The sequence below is a fragment of the Sycon ciliatum genome, chromosome 1 (genome assembly GCF_964019385.1).
Source record: "Sycon ciliatum chromosome 1, ocSycCili1.1, whole genome shotgun sequence".
NCBI lineage: Eukaryota > Metazoa > Porifera > Calcarea > Leucosolenida > Sycettidae > Sycon > Sycon ciliatum.
The window spans coordinates 26,117,451-26,136,293 of NC_088643.1; the positions used below are offsets into that span (position 1 = coordinate 26,117,451).

General features: G+C 48.0%; 2 protein-coding genes across 2 annotated transcripts; one reads left to right on the plus strand and one right to left on the minus strand.

Moving 5' to 3' along the window:
• The first annotated feature begins 3,536 nt into the window (after positions 1-3,536).
• LOC135820523 (uncharacterized UDP-glucose epimerase YtcB-like) lies at positions 3,537-5,864 on the plus strand. Its single transcript, XM_065333630.1, has one exon. The coding sequence runs from the start codon at positions 4,019-4,021 to the stop codon at positions 5,468-5,470; it is 1,452 nt and encodes a 483-aa protein (XP_065189702.1). The 5' UTR covers positions 3,537-4,018; the 3' UTR covers positions 5,471-5,864.
• A 2,760-nt stretch (positions 5,865-8,624) lies between these two features.
• On the minus strand, positions 8,625-18,649 carry LOC135820556 (B-cell receptor-associated protein 31-like). Its single transcript, XM_065333633.1, has 7 exons — positions 18,411-18,649; positions 18,208-18,308; positions 14,552-14,705; positions 11,604-11,748; positions 10,345-10,459; positions 9,912-10,012; positions 8,625-9,206 (listed from the first exon to the last, which is right to left on the minus strand). The coding sequence occupies exons 1-7, from the start codon at positions 18,500-18,502 to the stop codon at positions 9,171-9,173; spliced, it is 744 nt and encodes a 247-aa protein (XP_065189705.1). The 5' UTR covers positions 18,503-18,649; the 3' UTR covers positions 8,625-9,170.
• Between the last annotated feature and the right edge of the window lie 194 nt (positions 18,650-18,843).

The following is an 18,843-nucleotide window of genomic DNA, read 5'->3' on the forward strand; positions in this document are numbered from 1 at the left end:
GTGGTGGAGAAGACAATGGGCACAAAGGAGGAGTGCTCTACCTCCAGAACTCACCGCTCATATTTCCTCCGCTTCTCCTGCTCATGCTTTCTGTAGACAGACGGGAGTGTAAGGTTTCGATTTGAGGGGACAAAAGGGTTGAACACCCGAACATCAAACATTGTCCTCTCAAACCTACTCCCATACAACCCCCGCGCTGCCACATCCAGCCTAGCATGGTCTTCGATGTTGGTCGACCGAAGAAGGGACATTTCACCGGACAGGGGCTCCAGTGCAGGCTCCACACAGACATCGTGGGCTACTTCCCGCAGCAAATTGGCTGTGAGGTCGCGAATCTCATTGTGCCGCATTCCAGGGAAGCCACCAACTGAACACGACAGTGCATGCGTCGTGTCAAACTGCTAGCCGCAGACGCAATGGGTTGGCAGTCGGGGAGGGGTCCAGCCGTATCGTAGGCACAAGGCATCGCGAAATCCCGACTTCGGCATCGTGAACTGAAAGCGGCGAGATGGCCGACACGTGAGCCAACTTGAGGCACCCTTCTCCGCAGCCAGATCCAAGATCCTTTGGTCGTCCAGGCTGAGCTGGTCCCTGAAGGAGGACAGGGCCACAGCTTGATCATGGCGTACGGTCACACGTACATCCAACTTGGCGGCTTTGATGGCAGCAAACACGTCTTCAGTGGATTCCTCCTGCTTCAGTAGCCTCTCCACTAGTGGTTTGGTGATGGAGACAGAGGCGGAGTACTGGCTGGATAAACCGGTAGGGATGATGAGTCCCAGGCCACCATTGCGACAGGGGAGCGATAGCATCGTACGCTCGCTTTCACCCGGAGCTTGGCGACCAGTGAGTGCTGGCAGAAAGATGAGGCGGATGGCTTGTTCCAGGGGCACAAGGAGATCAGAGATAGCAGGCATGGTCCTGGCCAGAAAAGACCACTTATGCCGTAGGGCATGAGTGAAGACGGCATAGGCTGCTTGAGGCTGAGATGCTGCGTACTTGGCCAAGGCGTGTATTTCGTTGCACGCGACCTTCTGGGACACGTACTCAGAGCAGAATCGATCTGTGCCCGGACCAGCACCCGGCGAGATGACGATAGCCATCCGTCCTGATGTCAACCCCAGTGTTGGCAAAGAGTTCTCTTGCCAATTCCAGGAAACGAGGCTTGACAAGCAGGACCGACTTGGACGGATTGATGTTGTAACCGTACTTGCTACCTCGATCGATCAGGATGGACAACCACGTACGTATCCTGCGCAGGAATCCAGCTGACGTGGCATCATCTGCATACCATGACTGTATTGTACCAGCAGTTGAGGCTCCCCGGCCTGATGAGAGGCACCGTACCTAGTGCATACAATGCCAATGGCATCGCAAGGGGGTCGCCCTGCATTGTGCCTTCCGATGACATAATAACTTCTCCTCCAACATAGAGTTGAGCAGGTGACCAGTAAGTGTTGATAAGCGCTAGTGCCAGCTCCGGACCGAGTGCATGTACATGTACATGACCGATTCTACCAATCCATGATTATGTCTTTTATTTATGATGTCTACTGACAGTACATGTACTGACTACTGTACTTGTAGTCAGGGAGTCGTCAAATACCGGTATTTGACGACTCCCTGACTACAAGTACTAACAAGAGTCCATAACCCCCATGTCCCATAACTCTTGCTTGGTACTACCGTAAAGTACCGCCAGAGCGCCCCACCATCTCGTCCTTTCGTGGTCGTATTGTGGAGGTGGTCTGCTGTCTGTAGGTCATACGACATGAACCTTGTAGAGGGGACGGTTTCAAATAGGACATAGGTTGCAAACCGGAACGGACTCAATATTCACTTTCTCTCTTGGTATTTTGATTAGAAGACATATGTCACAGTGAGACTACGATGTGTTATACTCCGAGCCAAAATTTCATGGCTCTGCGATGACCAGAAGCGCCATATCAAGCAGGTGAGTTTTTGACGTGTTGCTTCGCACTGCGACTTGAGTTTTACGACTTTCGAAAAATCAACTTCTTGTCGCAGGTAAACAGCGGCTCGCCTCTCGCCAATAAAGCACCGCATACCAATCAAAACTAATGGAAGCACACACAAGGCTTATTGTTACTCTGTACTGGCCGTCGTGGAGCGATAGCAATTACCTAATTTCAGAGCCAGAGTGAATTTGACGTGCACTCTAAAACGTGTCCGGTTTGGAGCCACCTCTGATTTGAACTTTTTTGAAGCGAAAAATTGGGCAACTTGGAGGCAATGGGTCAACACAAAGGAGTGGCTCAGTTCGATTGACTCTGGCCCCAGAGCAAACTTCAACATGCCAGTTTCCTTCCACAAACATATTTCGAGTGAAAAATCCACGCTGATGATCGGTTTGGGTCTATACAAATTTGGCTGTCAAAGCGTCCCAGTATCGAGCCGTCTCCTCTACACATATTCCACATTTTGCAGTCAATCCGTACCTTCGAGCGGACACAAGCTCCACACAAAAACCTGCCAAGTGTGCCCTTAGTACACTAAGGTTCTCACATCGTACAAACTTCGTTGCACTCTGCTATACGATTTTCCTTTCCCTGGCTGTAAAATCAAGGTGGGGCGCTCTCGCGAGACGGGGCGCTCTGGCGGTACTTTACGGTACATGTAGTAGTACTAGTAGTAGTACTAGTAGTAGTAGGTCACTTCAGCCAAGTAAGGCTCAGCCTCCCTCACCTGAGCCGAGGGCCTCAGGCCAGAAAGTGTGACGAGTCCATAACCCCAAAGCCGCAAGGGTTATGGACTCTTGAAATTATGCTAAACAGCTGCAGACGCGCGCGCTATGCCTACTAAAACGTAGTTATTTTGAAAAGAGAAATACTAATCAATCGCCCGTGTCACGTGTATCCTCTCTATCAAGACTCAACTCAAAAAAGTCTCAAGCCAGGCTACAAGTCAGGGAGTCGTATTTTACGACTCCCTGCTACAAGTAGTACTAGTACCGGTAGGAGTAGGCCATGCAGTCTACAACAAAAAAAAAAAAAAAAAAATTACCTGCAATGACTACAATCATGTATACAGGAGCTAGTATGTATCCCACAACTAACTGTAGCACATGGCAGAGGCACCAGCGACCAGTTCACGTGCGCGTGCAAAACCTGAGCCAAAACCATGAAAACTGCAAAAGGACTTTTATGTAAGGCCAAAAAGGTTTTGGTGCGATAGTACATTACATTACTTTGTAGTACTAGTACAGTAGTGGAACAGCAGTGTTACCATGGTTACAGCACAACAAGCTGGGCGCTACGTAAGTCGTTACATACGCTGAACAGACTCAGTATAGGTACTGAGCTAGGTGCAGGTAGCTCAGCACTCACAAAGTACAATGTCTTACATGTAGATCTACGTAGTGGCAGATCTCGATACCGTACCGCGTCTACCGGTAGATCTACTGCAGTCTACCAAGTACCAGGTCTGCAGCTGCGTTCTACAATCAAACAATCACAATGATTACGGTGTGCTGCGACCACTCGATCGAGTCCATCGTGAGCCAGAATGAGAAACATTACTCATTAGAAAGTCGGCAGGCCGGTAAGAAAATATTTTCGTCTCAAACAGTAGCCTAGTAGTAGTAGGCAGTAGGCTGTGAAGTGCGTTCACAGCTAGCAAGCCCGAAGCTTCTTCTTTTTTTTTTATTCCAGCGAAAGGTCGTGGATAAGGAGCTTGCAGAGTTTTGGCACGATCCAGAAAGCCTAGCGGCCAGCAGCAATGATCAAAAGTTGCGTTGCAGTTTAGAAACTATTGTCGCATTGAATGCGTGACTCGGTGGTGTGTAGTCGTATGGACGTGGAGTCGGTCCCGGTTTGAGCGGACCGAGTGACATCCTGCTGCTGCGCCTGGCGAGAACGGGGCACGACCCTGGTGTCGCCGCTCGTGGAGGTACTGTATTGGCAGTGTCTTGCCGCTGCTGAGCGAACCACCAGCCAGAGCAGCAGCAGCCACCGTTGTCGTGCGGCTGCCGCCATCCTTGGCTTACTGATGCGGATACATGCTTCCTAGTCATATTCTACGTGGAGTAGGCCGCCTGCGCTATCGCCTCTTTCACCAGTTTGTTCTGATCAGCTTCGCTCTGATCGTCCTAGTTCTTTGGCGTGTAGGCACAACGACAAATCTGAACTTTCTGGAAAAAGCTGAACCTCACCCCGCACCAGTGGCCGACATAACCGTACAGACTGTGCAGGAAGAAGCACAGCCCACCACAGCAGCACCACCAGTGCGAAAGGTACTGTGCCAGCACAAGCCCTTGGTGAACCTGAGCGACTCAGCTGGTCGTGGGCAGACGGCACTAGTGACTGGGGTGGGTGGATTTGTTGGCTCGCACGTCGCTACGTACTGCCTCAACACCCTCGGTCTGAACGTGATCGGCCTCGATGATCTCTCCAGCGGTAAGTTAAAAAACGTACCGGACGGAGTGCAGTTCATTCGCGGCAGTGTTGGCGACACAAAGCTGCTGCATCGACTGTTTGCATCCTACAAGTTTGACTACATTTATCACTTGGCAGGACACGCAGGCGAGCTCATCTCCCATCATGTGCGATCATTCACCTACACGAATGAGCTGGTGGCCTCGGCAAACCTGCTCAATGCTGTCGTGCGCGCCGGCGGTACAAAAGGGTTTGTCTACTTGTCGACGACGTCCGTGTATACGGACAGTAGCCTGGACAGTCTGGACAGTAGCCTGGAAGAGAGTGGCAAGCTGCACGTCCACACGGAGAGCAGCCACACATCGCCAATGTCACCGCTTGCAATTGCCAAGCTAGCCTTTGAGCACGACCTCCGAGCTGCGCAGCGCTCGTATGGCCTTGCATACACCATTCTGCGAGCGCACAGCTTGTACGGTCCAGCTCAGAACCTCCAGGATCCGTATCATAGTGTCATTTCCTCCTTTATTCGCCAGCATCTCAATCAGCAGCGCACACGACCGGTCACCATATATGGTGACGGCACGCACAGCCGGGCATTCACCTATGTCACGGATATAGTTCCCTTGATCAGCATGAGTCCGTTCTTGCCCGCAGCCGAGAACCAGATCATCAACGTTGGCAATGACGAGCAGACTAGCATCAATGCCTTGAAGGAGATGATCGGTGATGCACTGGGTCGACCGCGTCCAGCCACCTATGTACAGTCGCACAGTGAGCCACAGACCATCAAAGCTGATCACACTAAGATGCGCTGCATCTTCGGCGCGTGGCCCATGACTAGCCTGCAGGAAGGACTATCGCGTCTTCTGCCGCACGTCATGGCCAGCTTCTCCGGCAAGGAGAACATCCAGTCGATCTTGGACGCCAGGCAGATTCATCACGTGGAGCTGGCCGACGGTATAGATGTGCAGTCGTGGGAAGGTCATGAGGTTGACGTGGTCAATGCTATGCCACTCTCCGACACTGAACGAGATAGAGCTCAGGCTGGTCCTTGGCCCGCGGAAGACCGTACGTAGTGCTAGAATGGGCTATGCTAGAATGGGCTATGCTGTGCTGAACTACTAGTTATTCTATTGCTGTTCTCAGCGCTTGCTTTAAACGTTAACGTTTTCGTCACGGGTAGCGTGGTTGAGGTCACTTTCTCTCTTAGCTGTTGTACATACACGCAGGCAAAGTGCTAATAACCGTGAGTCGTGTGTCGGTCTTCCTACTGGTAACAGTTCTACATGTGTTGTGTGCTGTCATGGCGCAATGTGTTGTGCTGCAACCCCGCGGCTTGGACAATATACCGCGGCCTCCTTTTTCCATTAGCTATCTTATATCCAATTCAATATCCCATAGACCAAAGACCCAATAACGTTACTACCCTTCTATAACGTTAGCAACGACAATATTCATCCCGTTCCCAAACTGCCTGTGGTGTCATACAAAACCGCACATGCTCGTGTTTGCGTGCGTGAATGTAAAATGAAGAGAATAGAAGGAAAAAGGAGAAAGAAGGAGGACCAAGGAGTAGGGGTTCGCTTCCACAGCCGTGTCTTTTGCCAGTGGTAGGACATTGGTATGTTGTCAAAAAGGGCATCCATGCTCTTTTTGGGTGTCTATGCCTTTTTCTGATGGGGTGAAATGAACCTGTCATATCCAGGCCCCATGTTAGTTCTGTACTCCGGCGCGTGTTATAATTTACTCTACCTACCTAGTCCAGGTAAACTCGCCTGTGAGCGCCTTGCGCAGTGTTGCTGCTGGTCAGTTGTTACGCTTGTCTGGCACACACTGCCTCACGGTCGCTGGTATACTGCCGCACAGACTAGTACAAGTAGTGGCTGCATTACCCTTTCTACGCACCGACTCTGTGCTGCGAGATTCCAGGTTCGCTTCCCCAGGATTAAAAAAAAAACACAGCTTGAAAGCAAGCCCTTTGAATGCACCACAAGCAACCAAAGCGTCCGGATGCGCAGCTCTATGTATTGTGGGCCAGTTTAAATCGTGGTAGTCGATTCTGACGCCTTGCCGCAAGAAGGGTGCAATTCCAGCACAATCTGCTAACACAGTTTCTGCTGTAGAATTGCTGTCAACGTCTCTGGTGTTGGGAGTCTAGTGTCACAGAAATGTGTGTGTGTGTGTGTGTGTGTGTGTGTGTGTGAGTGTGTGTGTGCGCGCGCGCGTGTGTGTGTGTGTGTGTGCATGCATGGACGTCAGAGCCGGCCCAATAATTATATTGTGGCCGATTTTCTGCTCCTCGGTCACCCAATTTCCCCAGGGAGGTCCATGGACCATCTATTAATCAATTTACTGAGTCCTTCGGGCGAAGTTCAGGCAGTGGAATAGTGTTTCTGACAACCATGGTGTGTGTGACGTGTGTATGTGTGTGTGTGTATGTGTGTGTGTGTATGTGTGTGTGCATGTGTGCGTGTGAGTGGTGTGCGTGTGTGCATGTACCCTTGGCATGTATTGGGCACAAGTTCTGTTTGAAATTGGAGTGGTTGTGGGATTGCAAGCCCAATTAGCATCTCATGAGTCATGACAGCCGCTTTGGTGGTGTGGCGGCAGTGCACTTCAACGGCAACACAACAACTCGTTCTGCATGGGGGTTTCAACACCTTGCCATCAATTGTCACTTTAACAATCAAACACCTCACCTGTTCATCCCTTGCTGACCTTATTATGTTGAGACTAATATGCTATGCGCAAAATGTGTATACCATAGAGCTAGAGGTCGAGGGGCAGTTTTGGTGAGCACGTTGAGCGCCATGTGATTGGCGGTGGCCTCACGGTCACTGCGGTGGCATGTACAGTCAGACCTCGCTTAACCGCACACATCTGTTTTCCACAAAAATATCCAGATAGGCGAGGGAACCGGATAACTGAACACACACACACTGTATATGCATGTGGCATGTCATATGCAGTGACATCGTACATACATGTAGACGGGTCCTATGCAGTACAACTAGCGTGCACAGTATGTAAAACAAGCGAGAAAAATGACAAGTGCATGCAACTGAGTGCTGTCCACATGCACCCAGCAGGTCAAGGACCTCATTTGCCTGTACAACTCTCTGATTCTAGCTTCTGCAAGCCACATGCAACCGGATACGACGAAGCTTTTTGTACACATTTTACCCAGTTTGTACACAAAATCATGCACCGGTATGCGGATCGCGAGGTCCGGTTATGTTGTATACATAACATATGCTGCACATCGGTAACCAGCGATTTTCTTCCGGATGGCGAGGGATCCGGATAAACGAGGACCGGATAAGCGAGGTCTGACTGTAGTCACAAGCGGGCACTATGAACGCATATAGATCTACCAGGTACATGTACATGTATTAGCAAGAGGAAGGTTTATGTACTCTTGGTATTAGCAATTCCATCGAGGCAGGTGCACATGATGACTCTGTAACCATAGCACATGTAGGAACGGTCGGTGTGTACTAGCAAGAGTACATACTCAAATGCCCCCCCCCCCCCCCCAGGAGGTGGTATGTACTCTTGGTAGTAGATATGCCATCCACGGTTACCACGGTTACACATGTGACTAGTACAACATGCAACTGTAACCATAATCTCGAGGCCCAAACATGGGTGCAGTAAATCCTCCTGATCCTGGATACGTACAAGATTTCATGAGAGTAAATGCCAGGACATTTCCTGTCCAGATGAACGGAGAAAAGTGACTCCCAATTGCAGTAAGAATGCTTATTTCACTGTTATCTTACTGCAAACCGGAATTAATCAATGTGTCTGGTTGACGCAAATCAGAATTCCTTGGCTCTGCATCAGGTCAACACAAAAGTCATGAACCATCTGTTCGGACTACATGTCGAACAGAGAGTTTTGTACAGAGGATCATACTCAATACAACTCCCTGGACTGGAACGAGCACCCTTGGTCTTCTCAGAGACTACTCTAATCTGCTCGTGCTCAAATGCCAGCCGTGGCAGAGAACTGCTACCACTTCTGGATAGGTATTCCAGACTGTGCTAAGTCTGCTGGTTCTGCATCATAATGACTAATCTGCTGTGCAGGGTATACATGGTATAGCAAGCAGGAAGTACTTGCTGGCACCCACCTACACTGTGACAAGCCAGACTGAGCAGCCAGCCTGCATGCACAGGAATAGTCACTTCCTGCAGCCAGCCTGCATGCACAGGAAGACACAATGAATAAAGAATGAGTAGAGGACATCCAGATTCATGTAATGTAAATCGGAGAATTCATCAACGACATGCCAGTAGTAACACCCGAAACAAACATGCCAGTAGTAACGCCTGAAACAAGGAAGTCATCTTATGGGCAAAAGAAAACTGGAGTGCCCGGGGCCAAACGTCTCAAATCTCTCAGAGCAGAAAGTGTTGGCGCGGATCCAGCTACGGCAATCATCATCAAAGTAAGGAAACAAAACTCTGAAGCACATAACGTTATGCACAATGGTAAAAAAGAAAAGCACCTGGACCGGCTAAAACACACGCACACACGGGCAATTGCATGAGACTGTGCAGCATGTGATGGCAAGGGCACTAATCACAGCATGTGTTAGTACAGAAAGTAGGCATATGGATTCATGCCACGGCTAGCTGCCTATGCACGTCCAAACCAATGTACTTTGCCATTGGAGGACACAAGGCGACGGCAGCTCGTGCAGGAGAAGCGATGACAGAGACAAGGTGGTGCGTCGCAATCACAGCGGTCCGGACCAAGCACAGCTGGGGTCTAGTCAGTTTTCTTGTCTTGTCCGCCAACTTGTTCCTGCAATCGGCAGAAGAGGTGAAGAGCTTTTCTTGTTTTTAAAAAGGTTATTGCATGTACAACGTGAATGTCACAGATACCGGTATGTACAACGTGAATGTCACAGATACCGGTGGTATGTAAGGAAAGAATTAATTGTTTTCCTTGCTCACCATCTGAGTTCTTAACACTCACAATCAATCTACATTTTCCCAAGGAGAATAGAAGCACAGAACAATCGTTGCCAAGCCAGCTATGTGGCCCATGCCAACTGGCAAATGGTGCCCACAATGAAGTCTACATGTACTCACTACGCACCGCTCCCAGAACGGTGCCCGGTAGAGGCAGGTGACTGGATTGGGTAGGGTCGGATAAGGGAAGCTTGAGTGTAAATTAGACATGGTTAGCCTTTCACCGTTCACGCTAACTTCGACCGTTGGCCTGTACCGTTTTTTTGTGTGTGTTTCAAGACATGGTTAGCATTTCGGTTTCTGACACAAAGATTGACTTGTGACGTAACCCTAGTTGGAATCTTACCGTTTCGTTCTCCCGTAAACAGAGCTTTCTATCGTCGAAACGATACCAAACCCACGGTATTCTGGGTGCTGGGTACGAGTACCGTTGGATTTAGTGTGAACGGTAAAACGCAAACCATGTCTATTGTGCGCCCTTGAAGCACTTTGGAGATCGGAATCTCTTTCTCCAAGACAAAGATGGCTAGCATACCTGAAGCTGAGAGTGCTCCTTGAGAAGGCGGTCATACTCTCTGTTGGTACTCTCTGCCTGGGCTTTGATGGCCTCTAGAGAAGCTTGTGCAGACTCCAGCTCTGCAGGCAGCCACAGCCAAAAAAAAACACATCTCAACACACAGACAAGAGAAGCTTGTGACAATGGGAAACCCCGCACAAAATACCAGCACCCGCTTTCCTCACCAATCAATGGAAAATCAGTCCCAGTACATTGTATATTTATAGCAAACACTATCAGTACATGGCAAGGTCTTTTTGGTTATTCAGTTCCCTCTCACCCATCTGCATAACTCTGTGCGAAAGCAAATGAGTGAACTTTTGGAACTAGAATGTGAGGCTTTCCTGAAGCTGCATCCAAGTTTGGTCTCAAACATGTTGAAGCAGGCACAGAGTGACTGACGTGTTCTTACCTTTGCTCTTCTCACGCAGCTGGTCACGTAGCTTGGTCACATCAGCTTCACTGGTCTCACTGCTGGCAGCAGCAGCAGCAGCCTTGCTACCACTGGTCTTGCTGCTTCCAGATCTCTGCAGTACACATTGATATCAGCACAACTATATAAACAACAGTACAGTCAACGCACAAGCCAAACTTCTGGTTGCGCTGCTTGTGCGTATCAACACAATCGTAAGACGGTTGAAACTCAGACATGCCAACTTTACTTTACTCTCGCACAAGAGAGTTGCCAGGATGAAGACCTCCCAACTAGTTTCTCGACTGAAATATACGATAGGGGTGACAAAAGAAGTCTTGAGATCTTTGCAGGGAACTCTTCGAATGAAGCACCATGTCCAGCAGCTTACGTCCCACAAACAGATTCTGCGCGGACACTTCATATGGTGCTCTAGACGGCGCTGATGGCTCCATTGCTCCGGCACCACTTCAACTCTTCGACATTGCTGAAGAGGAAACCACTGACTATTGACTAAGTTATTTACTAACGACAAACGAAGAGCGCTACTAAAGAGCGCAAGTGAACCTCAGCAAGTTAACCTCAGCAAGTGAACCTCAGCAGAGGAAAAGGGAAGAACGAGATACATGTAACAGAGCTTCCCAGTCAGAGGTGAGAAACGATCCAAATCGAAGAAAAAGAAGAGCGCTTTTGCAAAACGTCGTCAACAATGGTCAAGTACGTTCTCTACTCTACTTTGTACTTGCACCATGCACTCTTCCTTGCACTCTTCCTTGCACTCTAGCTGCAACTGTATGAACTCCGTATACAATGTGTACAAACTCCGTACATATGCTATCAAGTAAATTCACCAGGCTGTCCATATAAAAAAAATTCAATTTTTTTTACAGCGTTTGACAGGTGGCACAGCCCGTGGGAGTGTATGGTTGGCAAAGTGGTTAAGAGCATTGGCCTTCCAAACATGAGGTCGCAGGTTTGATTTCCAGTTCGAGAGAAGATTATTTCATCCCATGCAGGAGACCCATCTGGGATTGGGTGGCTGCGGAGGCAACGGAGACGAGGGAGAGGAGATGAGCACTGCATCCACTCCACTACGTCGAGCTCATTGAAACAGGAGGTCTCTAACATCTCTTGCCCCAGCGGCCAAAATCGACTCTGGGCTACCATTACATTTACCGTACTGCCTTTGAGTGACATGCAGCAATCGCTGATAAGGCCGACCCTGGATAGTACAGTACAACTGACAGCAATTTACTTACAGCAGAGCTGGCGCGCAGATCAGCATTCTCGTCCATTAGCCGTTCAGATTGTGTCGAGGCAGAGCGCGCCTGTTGCAACGCAGCCTCCTCGCGGGCCGTCACCGTTGCAAGCTGGGAGAGCAGCTTCATCAAACGGTTTACGACACTAACAGCAGAAATACAGAGAAAACAAAACAAAAACAAAAACAACAGCCGAGCGGGGCTGAAATAAGAACGAAATAGAGAGAATGCTGGGCCATAATGACAGAGGAGGGAAACACGCAATAAGAAAACGAGAGAAATTTCAAGATGCTACTGCTACTGTAGAGCAAAACATTGTTCAAGACAATACGGAGGTTTAGCAAGACGAAATTCGCGTTTGCACTCCAAGGAAAGTCGAACTCAGTGACGGAATTCGCGTTATGAGAAGGATTAGCAAACAGAATTTGCACATGCATGACGTTGACACGTCGTACATGTACATGATTGTGTACAGACAGTACAGCGTAGTAAATTTATGACTGTCCTGACACGAATCCGCGATTCGTGTTTCGACTACTTTTCCGAATAAAAAATGCGAAAGTTCGCAATCCAGTTCGCGAACCGAAAAAGGTTCACGAACTTGAAGGCGAAATTTCAAATTCGCGACGCTAAACCTCCGTATTACTATACTACATGCACATCTACATCATGTAGAAAGGAAAAGGACATATGGATACGAGTTAAGAGTAACTCTCCATCACTGTAACCAGATACTTTATACAGGAGAGTTACTCTTAACTCGTATCCATAATTATGTCCTTTTCCTTTCTACATTTATTATTGGCTCAACATCCGAGTTTCAACATGTACATGTATTACACATTTATGGAGGATTTGTATGCCTGCACACACTGCACTGTACGTGCACTAGCAGTAGCACTGTGGCAGTATAGATGATGATGTCATCACGATCAACTGTTGTCGGCTCTCTTTTTATTTTCGCTCGTGGCAGTGAAGCAGTTTTCTGAGTCGTAATCAACCCCCAGTAAACGTCTCTCTGATTTTTCATAGATGTAAGTTCAAATATTCCTGAAAGGATCGGCCTTCTTGTGCTTGAAATCGATCATCGCGTTCCAGTTCTCAAAAAAGGAATCTCATGAGCAGGGTTCGTACAGAGTCTTGAAAGTCTGGAAAAAGTCTTGAATTTGTAAATCTTAATTCCAGACCTTGAAAAAGTCTTGATTTTGACCTGAATGACACTTTGTCTAGAAAAAATCTGGGATTTTGAAAACATGCATGCAACAGTGTTGTAATGTACAATACTGGTCTGGTACTGGCACACGTCATAGATCTGCTCCAAGCTGCGGCAGTGGCTTGCACCCACGCGGCGCATGTGCCCCTGTGGTCCACACAGTACAGGCAGTCACACTACAAGTACAAGTCAGCGTGTAGATCTACTAGTACTCTGCAACACGATCGGTCATGGACGGGTGCGCGCAGCACATGATCACTGCCGCATGCCTGCTACAACTGTAGTGTTTGCCCACGCGGCCACTGCACACGGATTGTAGGCTTCGCGCTTGTACTGTTGTTATGTAGAATCTACTGTCGTTTTGTTTTGATGTTTTGACACAAGAAAAACACAACCTGCCATGACCTTGGTGAAGTAGCTTGGATTTTTCTTGTCCTTGTCAAGTTGAAGTTTCCTGTGCCAAAGAATAAGTATGGGACGCTGTGTTTTCGGACAAATGGTTGTCCCACCTGGATTACTCTCTCTGGGTAGAGAGGAACCAGAAGGACAAGCACTCCGCCCGCTGCAAGCTTTGCAACACGACGTTTGTTATCATGACAATGGGGGAGAAAGCGCTTGTCAGCCATGCCAAGGGAGCCAAGCATAAGGAAGCGGTAAGGAGTGCGTCTGCTAGTCCCTCCGTGGCAAGTGTGTTCTCAGCCAGGTCCCGAACTGCAGCGCCACATTCTTCATCGGCGGCAGCGGAAAGTTTGTCCTCGTTTGTGTCAAGCACTCGGGAGTTGGAGGCAGAAGTTCTATGGGCGCTGAATGTATCTGACAAACACCTACCATTCCGTAGCTGCGAGGGCCTTGGCGGTCAGTCCGGCCTCTTCGCAAAGATGTTTCCAGACAGTAAGATCGCGACCAAGTTCTCCAGTGCGGAAACAAAGGGTCGTTATTTGACAATGTTCGGTATTGGGCCCTACTTTCAGGAGTTGCTGTTGTCAAGAATAAAGTCCGCTGATCATTTTGTGCTGTGTGTGTGTGTGTGTGTGTGCGTGCGTGCGTGCGTGTGTGTGTGTGGCGGTTGGTCTAAAATGTTACACTTGGATGGGTCTGGAAATGGGTCTTGAATTTTGTGATGGCTTTTCTGTACACACCCTATGATGTTCCCACGTCTTGATTTTTGTGCATTTTTCTATCACATAGCATCAAAATGAACACTCACGCCCAGGTCCTGACAGAGATATGTCGTGCTGGGGGTATGAAGTTGTCCAAGTGCTCTCACAAGACTCAAAACATGCCGCCGCCACAGGCCCACCAGGCCAACTTATTGCACGTGACCATTGCGTGCCGAAAAACGCGTTGCTGTGTACACGCTTATCGTTCTCGTGTAAACAACAAAACGTTTCGACATGTTCTTTCTCTCTCGAAATATTTTTTTCCTTCAATAAGACCAGCTTGGCGATCGGACTCTAGCTCTTTGCAAGCTTCATTTCAAAATTTTCATTCCCCTCGGCGCGGCCAAGGCGGCACAGCGTTTTACTTCGGTTTCGGCGTAAAAATGACAGAAACGAAACAATTCCCCGTTAACAATAGAAATGAGAAAGATGCACAGCTCAAGCTAATGTCGATTCACATCCATGTCTATACCCACCAACACAGACGCACGCACCCACACACGCAAAAAAAACAACGGCCACTACCACGCCCCAAAAGGTGCAAGCACAAATACAGCGACCACATGTTTACTCACAGCAGCAAGAAAAGAGAGAAACCGGTGATGTAGAGGTTTCGTTGGGCAAGGAACATCATAGCACCTGGATCTGGCCCCACGCCGATACCTGGGCGACCGGCAGTTTTGTACTCCTCATATTGTTGACGATACTTGAGCATTTTGTTCACCGAATCTACACATACAAACACCAAAGCAGTAGGAGACATCACATCACTTGCGGACGTTAATTAAATGTGGCTCCTCCTCGGGACTACACAGCCCTAGCACTACAAACACTGATCTGCGCACTCAAACGCGGCGCTATTTCATTCGTGAGGTTGGATTTCTCTGGCCAGCACTGTAGTAATGCAGGAAAACAGCATTGTTCAGTTGAATTAGAGATATATTTGAATTGCTGCTCTATACTTGGAAGCGAAACTTCTCTAAGCTGGTTGCGTTGCTCAACACAATTGTACAGTCGGTAGTACTGTAAGACATGTTATTATAACGAGTCGCAAATTTAACGATTGTCCAAAATTCATAGGTTAACGAGAAGATATGTTAACGATCTTGCAGTATTCTGCCATATCCACACACAGCATATATGAAGCAGTACGGCTTCAACGGATCTTATTATAACGAAGAAATGTCGTCCGTTAAAACGTTAGATTTGCTTCCTCGTTATATATACATGTCTTACAGTAACGCGAATGTGCGAACTGTACTTTTTTTACTAGGACAATTGAATTGCCAAATTGAATACACAGATGAATACAAATATCCCCCAAAATGGCACGCGTCGGTACACAAGCCAGGGGACAGTGCTCGGCAACACAGTTCTTCATCGCCGTATATCGCCGTTGATGAGAGTCTTATCTTTTACCTGATCATCTCTTGTACTCTTGTGGTTGTGTGGTCGAAACAACTGTAGAAACTTGAAAAGGCGGCACATTCTGAGATTCCTGCGATATCTAGCCAGGGAGGCTTCCTCAAGAATCGTGAGGCGTACATCACCCATGCGTTTGCACGCTGTGCTGTCCGCGGGAATTTGCGGACAATTTCTCGAAAACTTGCGCAAGAAGTTGCGGCAGAAAACAACAAGAAATGCACCGAAAAGTGCGGAAAGTTGCGGAACTTTCCAGGAATTCGCGAAGGTATTTTGCAGAAAATTGCGGATTTGGGCCAAATCACAAAACGTTTTCCATCCGCAGAATCGCTTTTTGCGCAGTAGATCTAGTACTGGAGAGTAGTACGAGTCTACTGTGCAAATATTAAACCGACATGGAAAGCCCTGCCTGGAAAGTGCATAAAGATGTAAAAAGAGTGCAGAAAACAACAAAAAACGCGGGGAAATCGCGGATTTTGCAGAAAACGCGGGAAATTGCGGATTTTGCAGAAAATCGCGGGTTTGGGCTAAAAATGCGAAATTTGTTGCATCCGTGGAATCGCGATTTCCTGGAGGGACAGGCCGTGTCCCCTCCCGGGTTTATGTGACTTCCTGCCTTGCGCACAAAATGTACTTGTGGACCCACCCATGCGTATACAGTAGTAGGATGCCAATTATTCGAACGTCAACTACCGTAAAGTCGCGGATAAAAGCCGGGCTTATAAGCATAAGTATAAGCCGCTTTCTGCATCAGGCTTTAACCCTTTGAGGCGATAGTACGGATATATCCGTACCAGTGTACAGTGCATACTTTTCAAAGCGCAACCTGGCGTAACTCGGCTGTCCCTTGACCAAATCGGACAATCGAAAGGGCATTAGAATTGTCTCAGCTATCGGCTCGGAAAAACCCGAAAGCGATCCGAGTTCGGAGAGCGGAGATACAAGACTCGAACTAAATTCGCTCAGCAGAGTCAACTCGAGCGCGTGCATTTTGAACTCTTTTTAGGGGTTTTCCCTGACTCGCGGCCCACGCAGCTACAGATAGTTCACGTCATCGCAAAGGCACGTTTCTCAGCTCCCCAGTAAAAAAAATTGAGCGATCTGTGATGCAATTTGTTGAAATGGCAGAGAATTTGAGTTGGGCGCTCGCAATGCTGGCTTTGGAGCGCCGTATCGCGCTGCGGCGCTGGTTCTGTGGATCGAGTGATGTATTGCTAGCTATCGCTGTGTTCCTCTGGCCAAGAGCTTTCCAGAAAGCCCAAGATCACCAAAATAGGCCAAAGGACACAAAGTTACGACCAGATAAGTACCTGGGCTCGCGTATGCAGTGCATTTCTTGAAATAATTGTGGGCCCTAAAGGGTTAATGCAAACCAGGCTTGTATGCAAACTATGCTTATATGCACCACTGATATTTTTGCCAGGCTTGTACGCACATAGAAGCCAGGCTTCTACTTGCAACACGCGTAGATCTACCCCTGACTACCGGTATGGCGGCAGTTTTACTATGCACCGTACATAGCGCATGCACTCTTGACCTACCCGATCCGCGCTTGCATAGAAGCCAGGCTTCTACGCGCGACAGGCTTATAATGCATTTGACCCGTTTGATTTTCAGGCTTCTATTCGCGATGTGCTTGTATGCAAACCCGGCTTTTATCCGCGACTTTACGGTATCTGACATGCGTGCTTGCATTGAATCGAGGGGTAGAAAATGATGTTTTGCTGATTTCCCCCCTCGGAGCACCATTCAAACGATGTACAGGATGTATTATGACAGATTGGTGTGAACATGTATAACCACAGTGTCATTTTGAGGAGCCGGAGTGCGCCTAGTTCCTGCTGTGCCGTGGAAGGGAATAAATATGATGAAAACATGCGGGAAATGCATGTTTTAGATAGATGTGTGACTGCTCCCTTATCCAAACATTCCTGTCATCCGAACCCCTGGTGACAGTCGGCGACCCGAGGGGTACGGATAATCGGCACTCCACTGTACATGTAACAGGAGGATTCTGCTCAGATAAACATCAACACAGAAAGAGCTGTACATTTACACACTCTGAAGATTCTGTACTCTTGTTTGTACTAACATTGCTTACCGTAGTTCCGCGCATATAAGCCCATGGGCCTATATCCGGATATAAGCCCACCTCTGTTTATAGGCCCATGGGCTAATAAACAGACCTGAACACCGTAGTACAGCATGTCAGTGCAGACTACATTACAAGTACCGGTACCTACAGTAGGCGGACAACCGCACACGGATTTGTACTTTTTCGCGAGCCAGCTGCCTTCAAAATTCGAATATAGGCCCAGGGCTAAAAAACGAACCATTATTACTGATTTTTTCCCGGAAAATGCATTATTTCTTATATTAGCCCATGGGCTTATATGCGTGGAACTACGGTATATACACTTGGGACCCTGGCTTGTTCAGCAGCTGTAGACTTGGGACCCCTGGCTGGAGGATTTAAACTGTGACAGTCCCCATGAGTCACAACCTGTATGGTCCCTGCCTAGACCATACAATGATCTAATCATGCAGTTTACACACACACGTAACTGGCTCACTCTGAACTGCTCTGAACTCGGAATGTCATTATCTTCAACCAGACTCAGCTGCAGCAAGAGAAGACTGCCTCCGAACAACCCAAAACCAACTTCACACGAGCATGCATCTCTAGTGCGCATGCTCGTGAGAAGTCATAATAATATGACTTGACTGAGGGACACAACACAACCCTAGCCACGCACTCAGCTCACAGATGCAGGAGAAGGAGAGGGGGTGTCACTTCAATAATGCTTACCCACAAACAGCAAGACAAGGAGCAGAAGTAGAGTGTAGAATGACGCTGACGCATGCTTCTTCAACATTGATACGAAGCGAGAGCTGAAGATTTTCTTCCATCTGATCGCAGCCAAGAAAAACGGAGGATGAAAACAACCATCCATCAATTATATTACGTAACTAGGAATATCCTCCACTCATCAGATTCTGTTTCCGAAATACCTTGTAGCAGATACGAATTCCATGCACAACAGAAAGACAAGTGCAACTTCCAGGTACAAAAACCAAGCCACCAGCTGCCACTGGAGACCCATATTCGAAGATTTCAGAAGCTCTCAACCTAAACGTCAAAGGCTTTTCTAATACAGGTCTGATGGAGAGCAGACTATTTCCTTCTGAGAAGATTCTATTCAGACTATTGGACTTTCGAATTTTGTTTTGCTTGACACAGGTTTGTACACCTGCAGTAAACGTACACGTTACTTTTGATTTGAACTCGAGCTGACTTCATGAATGAACTTGCGCACATGAAAAACGTGGAAAGTGACGTAATTGGCAATCAGGTGCGGTTTTTGGAGCGTTTTGAGGAAATGTCAATCAATAATCAATGAATTCAATCGGTGTTATCCTAAAATCCTTTGCAAATAGAGGAATT

Bases quoted from the DNA above. Each gene is read 5' to 3' on its own strand.
- LOC135820523 (XM_065333630.1), top strand. From the start codon at position 4,019: ATGCTTCCTAGTCATATTCTACGTGGAGTAGGCCGCCTGCGCTATCGC.
- LOC135820556 (XM_065333633.1), bottom strand. From the start codon at position 18,502: ATGGGTCTCCAGTGGCAGCTGGTGGCTTGGTTTTTGTACCTGGAAGTT. The intron at 14,706-18,207 runs GTAAGCATTATT...TTGTATGTGTAG, and splicing joins CCTTGTCTTGCTGTTTGTGG to ATTCGGTGAACAAAATGCTC. The intron at 10,460-11,603 runs GTAAGTAAATTG...TGTGTACTGCAG, and splicing joins ATCTGCGCGCCAGCTCTGCT to AGATCTGGAAGCAGCAAGAC.